Below are 12894 nucleotides of genomic sequence, written 5' to 3' on the forward strand. Positions count from 1 at the left end.
AAGGCCCATTGGCCACGGGGGGGGGGGGGGGGGTAGGCGAGAGGGGAAAATGGAGGTTGTTTTGAAATGATGGAGGGCCAACTGAGATATCAATGGGATACAAAGAGAGGCAGATGTTGAGATATGCAGAGCACAAGTGGAGTAGTGGTCAGTGGTCTGTTTTAATCTATATAAACAAAAATGTAATGTTCGTTTGTGGGGTTAACATAACTCAAAAACCACTGGACAAATTGACACCAAATTTGAACACAATACACCTATCAGGCCAACAAATGACCATCACTCATAAAAACACTGAAAAACATAGCGGAAGGAACTTTAAAAGCAAACCCCCCTCCCCAACATTATAACACGTGCATAACCACATAAATACACATATCCACATATATGCACACACAAAACAAATATACACATACTGAGCCACAGCAACGCATGGCAGGGGACGGCTAGTGTTTGTATAATTATAGATTCCAAATTGTACTGAAAGGCTTTTAATGTCTCCTTGTTAGAGAGAAAAGTGGGGTATAAATAACAATAACAACATAAGGAAAAACTTCCTAACTGTGAGGGAGAACTGTTCAGCAGTGGAACTCTCTGCCCTGGAGTGTGGTGGAGGTTTCTTCTTTGGAGGCTTTTAAGCAGAGGCTGGGTGGCCATCTGTTGGGGGTGCTTTGAATGCAATTTTCCTGCTTCTTGGCAGAGTGGGGTTGGACTGGATGGCCTTCCAGGTCTCTTCCAACTAATTGATTCTATGAGGGTTGAATGAAAAGTAATGCCTCCACCTTCGTAACTCCTCAACAGATAGCAGTACTGATATGCGGCAGGTACTGGCTTGTTCAGTAGACTCTGCTCTACAGTTCCATTTTGGTGGGAAGCCTTAGCATTGAACGGTTTTGTTGTTAAAGTGCGAAATATGGAATACTGCGCAGACGGTCGGTCAATGCGACTTAAACAATGTGCAGTCATTGAATTCTTGACAGCAGAAGGTGTCACCCCCAAAGGAGATTCATCAGAGGATGCGAGCTGTTTATGGTGATTGTGTTGATGTAAGTACTGTGCGTCGTTGGGCAAGTAAGTTTAAAGAGGTTGAGGTGGAAACATCTGATTTGTGTGACAAACAAAGAGTTGGACGTCCTGTGACAGCAACCACCGAGTTTCACAAGCAGCAGGTTGACAGACAGATTCAGGACGATCGTCGTATCCCTCAGAGAGGAATTTCAAGCATAATCAGCATTTCACAAGAACGTTTGGGTCACATTATTGCTTTGCTTGGCTATTGGAAGATCTGTGCACGATGTACCCAGGATGAGAGAACTGTGAGACGCTGGTTGCGGAAACAGAGTGTTGACTTCTTCCATGACAGCTTCAGAAAACTTGTTCATTGTTGGCAGAAATGTATCCAATTGTCTGGTGATTGTGTGGAAAAGCGAATAGTGGTAGTTAAAGAGCACATTCTAAGGATTATTTCTGTGTTTGATTTATTAAAATATTCCTATCCAAACCCAAGTAACGAAGGTGGAGGCATTACTTTTCATTCAACCCTCATATATAACAACATTTGAAAAATGTTCTGTTCCTGGTTTGAAAGCATTATTTCCTGTTTAATTGTGCGGTACTTGGTTTGAAAGTAGTTGTCCTGCTCCAGAGACTTCATTTCTGTGGCTGCTGTTAGGAATTGTGGGAGTTGAAGTCCAAAAGCACCTGGGGGGCCAAAGTTTGCCCATGCCTGTAATAGATGGTTCAGAATCCAGCCAGTAACACCTAATAGGCTGTGAAACTAATAACAAGAACTCATCTCAGATTCTTTATCCCAATTGGGCATCTTCCTTCCACTCCTCTCTTTCATAGAATCATAGAATCCTAGAGTTGGAAGAGACCTCATGGGCCATCCAGTCCAACCCCATTCTGCCAAGAAGCAGGAATATTGCATTCAAATCACCCCTGACAGATGGCCATCCAGCCTCTGTTTAAAAGCTTCCAAAGAAGGAGCCTCCACCACACTCCGGGGCAGAGAGTTCCACTGCTGAACGGCTCTCACAGTCAGGAAGTTCTTCCTCATGTTCAGATGGAATCTTCTCTCTTGTAGTTTGAAGCCATTGTCTCGCGTCCTAGTCTCCAGGGAAGCAGAAAACAAGCTTACTCCCTCCTCCTCCCTGTGGCTTCCTCTCACATATTTATACATGGCTATCATATCTCCTCTCAGCCTTCTCTTCTTCAGGCTAAACATGCCCAGCTGCTTAAGCCGCTCCTCATAGGGCTTGTTCTCCAGACCCTTGATCATTTTAGTCGCCCTCCTCTGGACACATTCCAGCTTGTCAATATCTCTCTTGAATTGTGGTGCCCAGAATTGGACACAATATTCCAGGTGTGGTCTAACCAAAACAGAATAGAGGGGTAGCATTACTTCTTTACCTCTAGACACTATGCTCCGATTGATGCCGGCCAAAATCCCATTGGCTTTTTTTGCTGCCACATCACATTGTTGGCTCATGTTTAACTTGTTGTCCACGAGGACTCCAAGATCTTTTTCACATGTACTGCTCATCCCTTCCTCTCCCGCAGGTGAACTCCTGGAGTGGCTCCATCGAAATCGGGGTGACGGCCTTGGACCCCAACCACCTGGACTTTCCTAGCAGTGCCACGGGCCTCAAGGGTGGCTCCTGGATCATTTCGGGCTGCTCAGTGCTGCGGGACGGCCGCTCCATCCTGGAGGAGTACGGCCAGGACCTGGACCAGCTGGGCGAAGGCGACCGGGTGGGCATCCAGCGCACGGCCAGCGGGGAGCTGCGCCTCTGGGTCAACGGGCAGGACTGTGGGGTGGCCGCCACTGGGATCCCGCCCCAGGTCTGGGCCGTGGTGGACCTCTACGGCAAGTGCACCCAGATCACGGTGGTGCCCAGCAACACGGACGAGGCAGAAGAGGGCACCGCTCAGGAAGAAGGTACTTGCTTGGGAGCACTGGGAGAATGGCTGGTTATTATTATTTTTTGATGTCTTTATTGAATACTAGCTATCTCCTGCCAGGCGTTGCTGTGGCCCAGTCTGGTGATCTGGAAAATAAAGTAATGAGAAAGTGTTGGTTTCTAATATATGCAATGTCTTTATGCTTGTGGATAAACAGTACTTCTTGTTGTTTCTTTGTCAGTGTTGATGTAGAGATTGTCTGGTATGCCCACTCTGGAACATGCAAGATATCATTGTTCTTCTCTAGGGGTCACTTTGGATGGATGGATGGATGGATGGATGGATGGATGGATGGATGGATGGATGGATAGATAGATAGATAGATAGATAGATAGATAGATAGATAGATAGATAGATAGATGAGAGTGAAAGGTGATAGATGGATAAATAGTGAAAGGTGATGGATGGATGGATGGATGGATGGATGGATGGATGGATGGATGGATGGATAGATAGATAGATAGACAGACAGACAGACAGACAGATAGATGAGAGTGAAAGGTGATGGATGGATGGATAGATGAGAGTGAAAGGTGATGATTGGATGGATGGATGGATGGATGGATGGATGGATGGATGGATAGATAGATAGATAGATAGATAGATAGATAGATAGAAGAGAGTGAAAGGTGATAGATGGATGGATGGACAGACGGACAAACAGAAGATGATATGATCATACATTGTTCAAGTTGGAAGAGACCCCAGGGGCCATGTAGTCCAATCCCCTGGCTTGCAGAAGCACACAATCAAAGAACTCCTGGCAGATGGTCATCTGTTAAAAATCCTCCAGAGAAGGAGGCTCCACTAGACTCGAAGGCTACAGCCTATTCCACTGCCAAAAGCTCTTACTGTCAGGTTGTTCATCCTAATGTTTGGGTGGAATCTCTGTTCCTGCAGCTTGAATCCATAGTTCCATTGTATCCTAGTCTTTGGAGCAGCAGGAAACAAGATTGGCTCCTTTCCAATGTGATAAGGAAGAGCACCTGCCAAAATAAGACACCTGGAGGTGTTTTCTTATCTCTTTAATTGTTCAGTCCCCTCCTAGCCCTCAGGGCCTCCTGAGAAAGAGACACAAACAGAGTAGATCCGCACAGAGACAAAAACTATAAAAAACACAATAAAATACCCTTTTAAAAATTGAAAAAAAATATTTATATGTTTGACAGTTGGCCATCCACACTTGCAGGTTTGACTAATATGATTATTTATCAATTTGATTGAATCTCTGGGTCCTTTATGGAAATTCTATGGTTTTATTACACTTGTGGTCCACATTTATTTATTTATTTATTTATTTAAAACTTTTGTATCCCGATCTTCTCTACCTCCATAGAGGGACTCAGACCGGCCAATAGCAAGGATTCAATGCTAACAATACAATCTAAAACATCGTACATCAACAATAAAATAAAATACATACAGACTAAAATACATAAAAGCCAGTTCGTCAAGATAAAATCATGTCCCACTCGATCCGCATATGTGGTCGATAACTTTAGTCACTTGCCACTCTCTGCCATCATTCTGGGAATGCCTTGTTCCATAGCCAGGATTTCACTATGTTTTTGAAGGTCAGGAGGGGAAAGATCTGTTCTCAATTGGGAGAGAGTTCCATAGCCAAGGGGCCACCACAGAAAAGGCCTGTCTCTCATCCTCACCAGACGCGATTGCGAGGGTGGTGGGACCGAGAGCAGGGCCCCTCCAGAAGATCTTAACAGCCTTGATGTTTCATAGGGGAGAATGCATTTGGATAGGTAAACTTTTGGTGGAAGTGGACCATAGAATTGTGCAGGAAGACTTTGACATTCCCAGAGAGATCATTTGAAAATCATCAAACACCTCTCTAGGTCCTCCATCATGAATGATCAAATCTATACAAATGAAACCCGTAAATGTGGCGGGTGAAGTGTAATATGCTCTAATGGGCTTTTATGTGTTTTCAAGAGGGCTGTTTAATGCTTTTTAAATAAATAAACTTACTTAGTACTTCCTTAGGTGATCCCTCATTGTCTGAGCAGGATTGTCTTCCAAGATCCGTGTACTGGCGGTGGGTGCATAGGTGACTGTGGAGCCCTATTCTTGATCTGCGGTCCCGGTTGGGGTTGGCTTGACGCACCTTCCTCTTTGCACGTTTCTCTCTTTCACCATCCATTCGTGCCTCTTCAAATTCTACAGCACTGCTGGTCACAGCTGACTTCCAGCTGGAGCGCTCAAGGACCAGGGCTTCCCAGTTCTCAGTGTCTATGCCAGAATTGTTAAGGTTGGCTTTGAGCCCATCTTTAAATCTCTTTTACTGCCAATCAACATTCCGCTTTCCGTTCTTGAGTTCAGAGTAGAGCAACTGCTTTGGGAGACGGTGGACGGGCATCCGGACAACGTGGCTGGTCAAGCAGAGTTGATGGCGGAGAACCATCGCTTCAATGCTGGTGGTCTTTGGTTTTTCTAGCACGCTGACATTTGTCCACTTGTCTTCCCAAGAGATTTGCAGGATTTTTCAGGGGCAACGTTGATGGAATTGTTCCAGGAGTTGCATGTGACATCTGTAGACTGTCCACGTCTTGCAGGGTTGGGAGGATTATAGCTTTATAAACAAGCACTTTGGTATCCCTACGGATGTCCTGGTCCTCCAACATTGTCAACAACAACACGGTCGGCCACATTGGAGTTTCTAAATAAATAGAAACGATAGTTTCGTCTGGTGGGTTAGAGCAAAGTGGGCTTTTTCTTACTCTGCAATAATGCAGGAGATACCTGTGAGAATTGCTGCTTTGAACATATGTTCATCTCTTTCCATCTCTTTCTGTTTTTCCATTGCCGCAGCTCTGGACCTGCCATGCAACCAGAACCGACCGGATAAGTTTCCCAACAGCTTGGAGTCAGAAAATGGTGAGTTTCCATCTCTTCCTTTGGTGACAGGCAGATAATGGCGAGATGGGGCCTTCTTTTGTGACCAACTTGATACAAGGTTTGGAAAGCAGGCCTTCTCAGGAATGGCCACAGTTGCTGAGGATGTTTAGGTTAGAGAAGGCTGAGAAAAGGAGGCATGAGAGCCATGTTTAGATACTTGAAAGAAGGTCCCATTGAGGAGGAGACAAAGCTTGTTTTCTGCTGCCCTGGAAACTAGGACACAATGGAGCAGTTTATTCAGTGGCAGGAAAAGAGATTCCATCTAAACATTAGGAAGAACTACCTGACAATTAGAGCTGTTTGACAGAGGAATACGCGGCCTTGGAATATGGAGGGGAATACATGGCCTTTTCAGCAGGTTTCTATGCAAAGGCTGGATGGTCATCTGTCAGGGGGGCTTTGAGTGTGTATTCCTGCTTAGCAAGAGGTTGGATTGGATTGCCTTTGGGGTCTCTTCCACTCTATTGGGTTTTTTTTTGCAGGCAAAACTAAAGCCACATGAAGATTTATAGAATCCTCATCATTATAAGCAATAGAAATATAGTAAATAAATAATAAAATCAATTTTATGAGTTACCCACCTCTCCTTATGGTTCGAGGTGAAGTTAGAAGAGACCCCAAGTGCCATCCAGCCTATCCCCCTTCTTCCAGGCAGGAAACACAATCAAAGCTCTCCTGACAAATGGCCCCATCCAGCCTCTGCTTGAAAAACCTCCAGAGAAGGAGACCCTACCAGGGCCAAAGCCAGCAACACATTCCATGTCAAGAAGTTCTTCTCAAAGTTTACATGGAATCTCTTTCCCTGCAGTTTGAACCCAGTCCTGATGTTTAAAAGTCCTAATTTTAAAACTCTTCAGGACGTTCATGGGGTTTGGCCTGATAGCTTGTGTTGCCAAAGTGACAACTGGAGAGGGATCCTAGTCCCTTTAATGCAGTGGTTCCCAACCTTTTTTTTGACCAGGGACCACTTTGACCAGGGACCACTCTCCAACATTAGTACCAAAAGGTTACGAGTCAATTTTTGGTCAACTTTAGATTCTGATTGGTTATTTGGGCTGCTGATTTAGAAAATGGCATTGGATAAACCACATCAGCTCTAGTTTCTGATACAGAACATATGACATCCAGTAGTCACCATCTGCTTGCCCACAGAAAACCTCATTTATTTATTTATTTATTTATTTATTTATTTATTTAGGACACTTATATGCTACCCAACTGAGTCACAACAAAAAACCCCTTCACCTTACGCACTTTGTTTCCCTTCTCACCCTCAGGCTTCTCCAGCATGGAGCTCTCGGAGGTGGTGAGCAACGCCATCCTGTCAGCCTACAATGGGAGCCTCCTGAACGTGAACCTGGGCAGCCCTCCTTCCGACTCCGCTCCCTGTGGGGGGCCCCCCATCACCTCCAACGACGCCCTCCTCTTCCATGAGAAGTGCGGCACGCTGATCAAGCTCAGCAACAACAACAAGACGGCCGAGCGGCGGAGGCCCCTGGACGAGTTCAACAACGGAGTCGTCATGACCAACCGCCCCCTGAGGGACAACGAGATGTTTGAGGTGGGGAGGAGGGAAAGGGGGGGTTTGGTTCTGGATTCGAATCTTGGGCCTTCAGGCTCAAGGCTTGTCTTCATTAGGTTGGATTCCATATGGGCCTCAAGCCCTCTAGACTTCCCAGAAAGGTGAAACGCCTCTCCGTGGGACTTTGCACACCATGCAGTTATAGTGCTATCATTTATTTGCCAGAGCAACAACCTATGCAGTGATGAGTTTTGTGGGTGTATAACAGGTATAGGCAAATTTTGGCCCTCCTCCAGGTGTTTTGGACTTCAACTCCCACAATTCCTAACAGGAATTGTGGGAGTTGAAGTCCAAAACACCTGGAGGAGGGTCAAAGTTTTTCCCATGCCTGGCTTATAATCATAATCATATTGTCTCATATATTTTAATATTTGTATTTTAATATATGCTTTTCTGGTTACATTATAAGTATGTTTTAATGTGTCATTTTATAGATGTATTTATGTTCTGTCTTGCCTTGGTCTGAAAAGAGAGTAATACATAAATCATAACGACATCTATTAGCCCGGAAAAAGAGAGGGGAGGCCAGGGGACAGTTCCACCTTATCTCCTATGCTATTCTAATAATATAATATAATATAATATATATTGTATAAACATATAATATTATAATGTAATGCAATATAATACTACTACTAATAATAATATGATATTATAATTATATATTTATATTACATGTAATATTACTAATAATATTACAATATAATTGGTATAGTATAATATAGCAATATTTAAAACTGATATTGTACTATGCTAATAATATAATATATTGTATGTATATATACCTTGTAAGCCGCTCTGAGTCCCCTTTGGGGTGAGAAGGGCGGCATATAAATGTCGTAAATAAATAAATAAATAAAAATTATCGTTATTGTTATATATAACACAGCCCAACCAAAACATTTCTTGGTATTTTGGCTTTTAGTCCTGTTCCTGGGATTCTTTGGGGCATTGATTCAGAAAATTGGATTGGATAGGTCTCATCAACTCTAGAGAAGGTTATCCTAGTTTTTTTATGAGTGAGCAGATAGCGAAGGTATATGGCATATGTTTTGTATCTGAAAATAGAGCTGATAGGTTAAAACTGGTACCATTTTTTGAAATTAGCAGGTCAAATACATCAGAAAATAGGGCTAACATTTGAGGCGCCAACATGTGCATTGGGCAGTGTAATAATACTATAACTGTGTGGTATAATGAGCCCTCGTTAACCTTAAGTAGTAACAATTTAGCTTTTAAATAAGTTACACATTATCATTAGACCTTTTTTTTATTTTTGAAAGCTAGAAGTGGGTTGGAGCCGCTGGATGTGCAGTGGGTTAAACCGCTGAGCTGCTGAACTTGCTGACCGAAAGGTCGGTGGTTTGAATCCAGGGAGCGGAATGAGCTCCTGCTGTTAGCCCCAGCTTCTGCCAGCCTAGCAATTTGAAAACATGCAAATGTGAGTAGATCAGTAGGTACTGTGGAAAGGTAACGGTGCTCCATGCAGTCATGCTGGCCACATGCTCTTGGAGGCGTCTGCGGACAACACCGGCTCTTTGGCTTAGAAATCGAGATGAGCACCCCCCCCCCCCCGAGTTGGACATGACTAGACTTAATGTCAAGGGGGAACCTTTATCTTTAGAAGTGGGTTGTTTTGGGGAGGTCTGAGTGTCTCAGACTAGTCTTCTGGCACAAGAGAAGTCGTTTGTATTGGACCAAGATCTTTCTGTGTGGATTTAATCATATCTGTGTCGATGCCTACAACCTTAAACCAGCTTTCAGTATGATATGTCCCATGGCATGATATGTTGGAATTACCTCCCAATGTCCTCAGACAAAACTGCTCATGGTAAAGGCTGTCCTACTTCTTTTTTCTGCCAGATCCGAATCGACAAATTGGTGGATAAGTGGTCAGGATCCATCGAAATTGGGGTCACCACACACAACCCCAATAACCTGGAGTACCCGGCGACCATGACCAACCTGCGCTCAGGTGAGCACCTGGCTGATACTGTCTTGAGGCACTGCACCCAGTGAGCCAACTGGGACCACCACTGGAACCACCTTTACTGGTTTGCACCAGAGTCTTTGCAGTTCAATCTTTAAATCCTCATATCGTGTCAGCTTTTCCAGTTGTTTCTCTTCAATCCTGCTGACACCTGGAATTGTGACATTGACAATCCATGCTTTGTTTTTTAACATGATTGTGGGGTCAGGAGTATTGTGCTCCAAAACTCAGTCAGTCTGAATCCGGAAGTCCCAGAGTAGCTTGACGTGCTCATTTTCTGTAACTTTTTCTGGCTTGTGATCTGTTGAGATTAATTTCACAATGCAGCAGCAGATCAGTTGCACAACTTCAGCGCTTTCCTGTAGCTTCTTCCTGCACAGTATTTTTAGTCAACTGCTCCCACAAACTGCAGTCACTCTGGAACTCTTTTACGGACACTTGAGCACATGCCCGGCCATTGTCAGTTTTACTATTGTTTCCCCCTCCAATCTAGATGACACTACAAACTTACCACGGCACACAGGTTCTTTTAATCAATTACATAGAGCCTTCGACGAACAGCAGCACAGCACAAGGAGAGAGATATACATGGTACATGACTTCCTTATATACAATTCTATACAATTACACATAGCAATCTCTGATTGGTTCCCAACTCATTAACTTAACTCAGACCCAGGATTACATCATTCACAATCACCTGGACTAGGCCAGAACACATTCCCCAAATGATTCCCTATATACAGTTAATGCATGACTCAGCATTTCCAATAGAAGCCCATTAGCAGTGCATGACTCAACTATATTACATTACAATACATTGTAAAACCTGACATGATCCCACCAGTTAGTTGTCGCAGGCAGATGGTATTTGTAGCACAAGTTCCAAAGAATCACCTGAGCAATGGTGTTGTGCCTCTGCTTGTAGTCTGTCTGTGCGATCTTCTTGCAGCAGCTGAGGATGTGATCTATTGTTTCATCTGCTTATTTGCAGTGTCTACATTTTATTAATATAATAATATTTTACTAATTTTCTTAATATAATAATAATAATATATTAATTTTCTTAATATAATAATATGTTATTATTATTATTTTTAGAAACATCTTATCTTGTCCACATTCCTTCACTCCTTCCTATGTATTTGTGGCACACGTTCCAAAGAATCATCTGAGCAACAGTGTTGTGCCTCTGCTTGTAGTCTGTCTGCGTGATCTTCTTGCAACTACTGAGGATGGGATCTATTCTTTCATCTGCTTACTTGCAGTGTCTACATTTTATTAATATAATAATAATATTTTTATTAATTTTCTTAATATAATAATAATAATAATATATTAATTGTATTAATATAATAATAGTATGTTATTATTATTATTTTTTAGTAACATCTTATCTTGTCCACATTCCTTCACTCCTTCCTATGTATTTGTGGCACACGTTCCAAAGAATCATCTGAGCAACAGTGTTGTGCCTCTGCTTGTAGTCTGTCTGCGCGATCGTCTTGCAGCAGCTGAGGATGTGATCTATTGTTTCATCTGCTTACTTGCAGTGTCTACATTTTATTAATATAATAATAATAATATTTTATTAATTTTATTAATATAATAATATTTTATTAATTATCTTAATATAATAATAATAATTTATTATTATTATTATTATTATTATTATTATATTATTTAGTAACATCTAATCTTATCCACATTCCTTCACTCCTTCCTACTCCTTTCCGCTCCGTCCTACCTTCTCTTAACCGTTTCTAAGTTTGTGAAATTCACTTTGCATTTTCCTAGTCCCAACATGTTTTTCTCCTCTCCCCAGGAACCATCATGATGAGCGGCTGTGGCATCCTGACCAACGGCAAAGGGACGAGGAGGGAGTACTGTGAGTTCAGTCTGGATGAGCTTCAGGTAGGGCTTTGTAGGGCTATTTCTGCATTGTACCCTTGCCCTCATTGGGTGCAGGAAGTATTGTGTTGCACAGATCTAGGACACAACTTAGACTAGCTTAAGGACAAACTTGGGCCCTCCAGGTGTTTTGGACTTCAACTCCCACCATTCCTAACAGCCTCAGGCCCCTTCCTTTTCCCCCTCAGCCGCTTAAGCGGCTGAGGGGGAAAAGGAAGGGGCCTGAGGCTGTTAGGAATGGTGGGAGTTGAAATCCAAAACACCTGGAGGGCCTAAGTTTGCACATGCCTGACCTAGACCAACTGAAGTGGGACAACTGTTTGGTTGAATGAATATGGTTTGGATTCAACTAAAGCAGTGGACAATCTCATGATATCGTACACTATTTCTCTGTCTCTGCAGGAAGGAGACCACATTGGCTTGACTAGGAAATCCAACAACGCCCTTCACTTTTACATCAATGGTATTGACCAAGGTGGGTGTGCTTTGGAAATAAAGCTGAGGTGGGGTCTTGAAAGATGGTGTGGCTGGAGTCTTGTTTCTTAGACAGAAGGAAATATTATTAGAGATACTCGGTCAACTCGCCTTCAGCCAAATACAAACATCTCCATTGCTAGGTTTTGTTTTTTGTTTTGGTCGTGTCAGGTGCGACTTGAGAAACTGCAAGTCGTTTCTGGTGTGAGAGAATTGGCCATCTGCAAGGACGTTGCCCAGGGGACGCCCAGATGATTTGATGTTTTTATCATCCTTGTGGGAGGCTTCTGTCATGTCCCATTGCTAGGTTATTTGAGGTTTTTCTCTTAGCCGAATGAATTTTCGCCATCTCTACAAGAAGGCAGAGTGCTTTTCCAAGTCACATTGTTTGTACTTAACACTGAATGACAGCAATCTTTAGGCCCTTCCAGACAGGCCCTATATTCCAGGATCTTATCCTAGGTTTTCTGCTTATTTATTTATTTACGGCATTGATATGCCGCCCTTCTCACCCCGAAGGGAACTCAGACCGGCTTACAAAATATATATATATATACATACAGAATATTATATTATTAGCATAGTACAAAGTCAATATTATTTATTACTATAATCTAGTATACCATATTGTAACATTATTAGTAACATTACATGTAATATAAAATACATAATTATAATATTGTATTATTATTATTAGTATTATATTGTATTACATTATTTTATTTATTTACAGTATTTATATTCTGCCCTTCTCATCCCGCAAGGGACTCAGGGCGGATTACAATGTACACATATATGGCAAACATTCAATGCCAAAGACACACAACAGATCTAGGCAGACAGTCAGAGGCTATTTAACTTTTCTGGTCACCAGGGGAGCTGTCGCTTTCATCATCCATCTGCGACACTGACACAAGTACTTCCGCATTCCCCGCATGCTTTTGCTGGAGTGCTTTGCTGGAATCTTTTCTATGACCTTGTAAATTAGTTAAATTAGCCTCCCCACACATAGGTGGTACCTATTTTTCCTACTTGACAGATGCGACTGTCTTTCGGGTTGCAA

At 42.7% G+C, this 12894-nt stretch overlaps 1 protein-coding gene across 1 annotated transcript in view; it reads left to right on the plus strand.

Annotated features, from left to right (window-relative positions):
- The window catches only part of NEURL4 (neuralized E3 ubiquitin protein ligase 4), a 56040-nt gene that overhangs the window by 5048 nt on the left and 38098 nt on the right, over positions 1 to 12894 (plus strand). Inside the window, exons 2-7 of the mRNA XM_067469692.1 lie at positions 2563 to 2941; positions 5788 to 5853; positions 7152 to 7435; positions 9320 to 9431; positions 11272 to 11360; positions 11760 to 11832. Coding sequence (XP_067325793.1) covers positions 2563 to 2941; positions 5788 to 5853; positions 7152 to 7435; positions 9320 to 9431; positions 11272 to 11360; positions 11760 to 11832 — 1003 coding nt within the window. The remainder of the gene's footprint in view (positions 1 to 2562; positions 2942 to 5787; positions 5854 to 7151; positions 7436 to 9319; positions 9432 to 11271; positions 11361 to 11759; positions 11833 to 12894) is intronic.

Source organism: Anolis sagrei, chromosome 6 (genome assembly GCF_037176765.1).
Source record: "Anolis sagrei isolate rAnoSag1 chromosome 6, rAnoSag1.mat, whole genome shotgun sequence".
NCBI classification, from domain to species: domain Eukaryota; kingdom Metazoa; phylum Chordata; class Lepidosauria; order Squamata; family Dactyloidae; genus Anolis; species Anolis sagrei.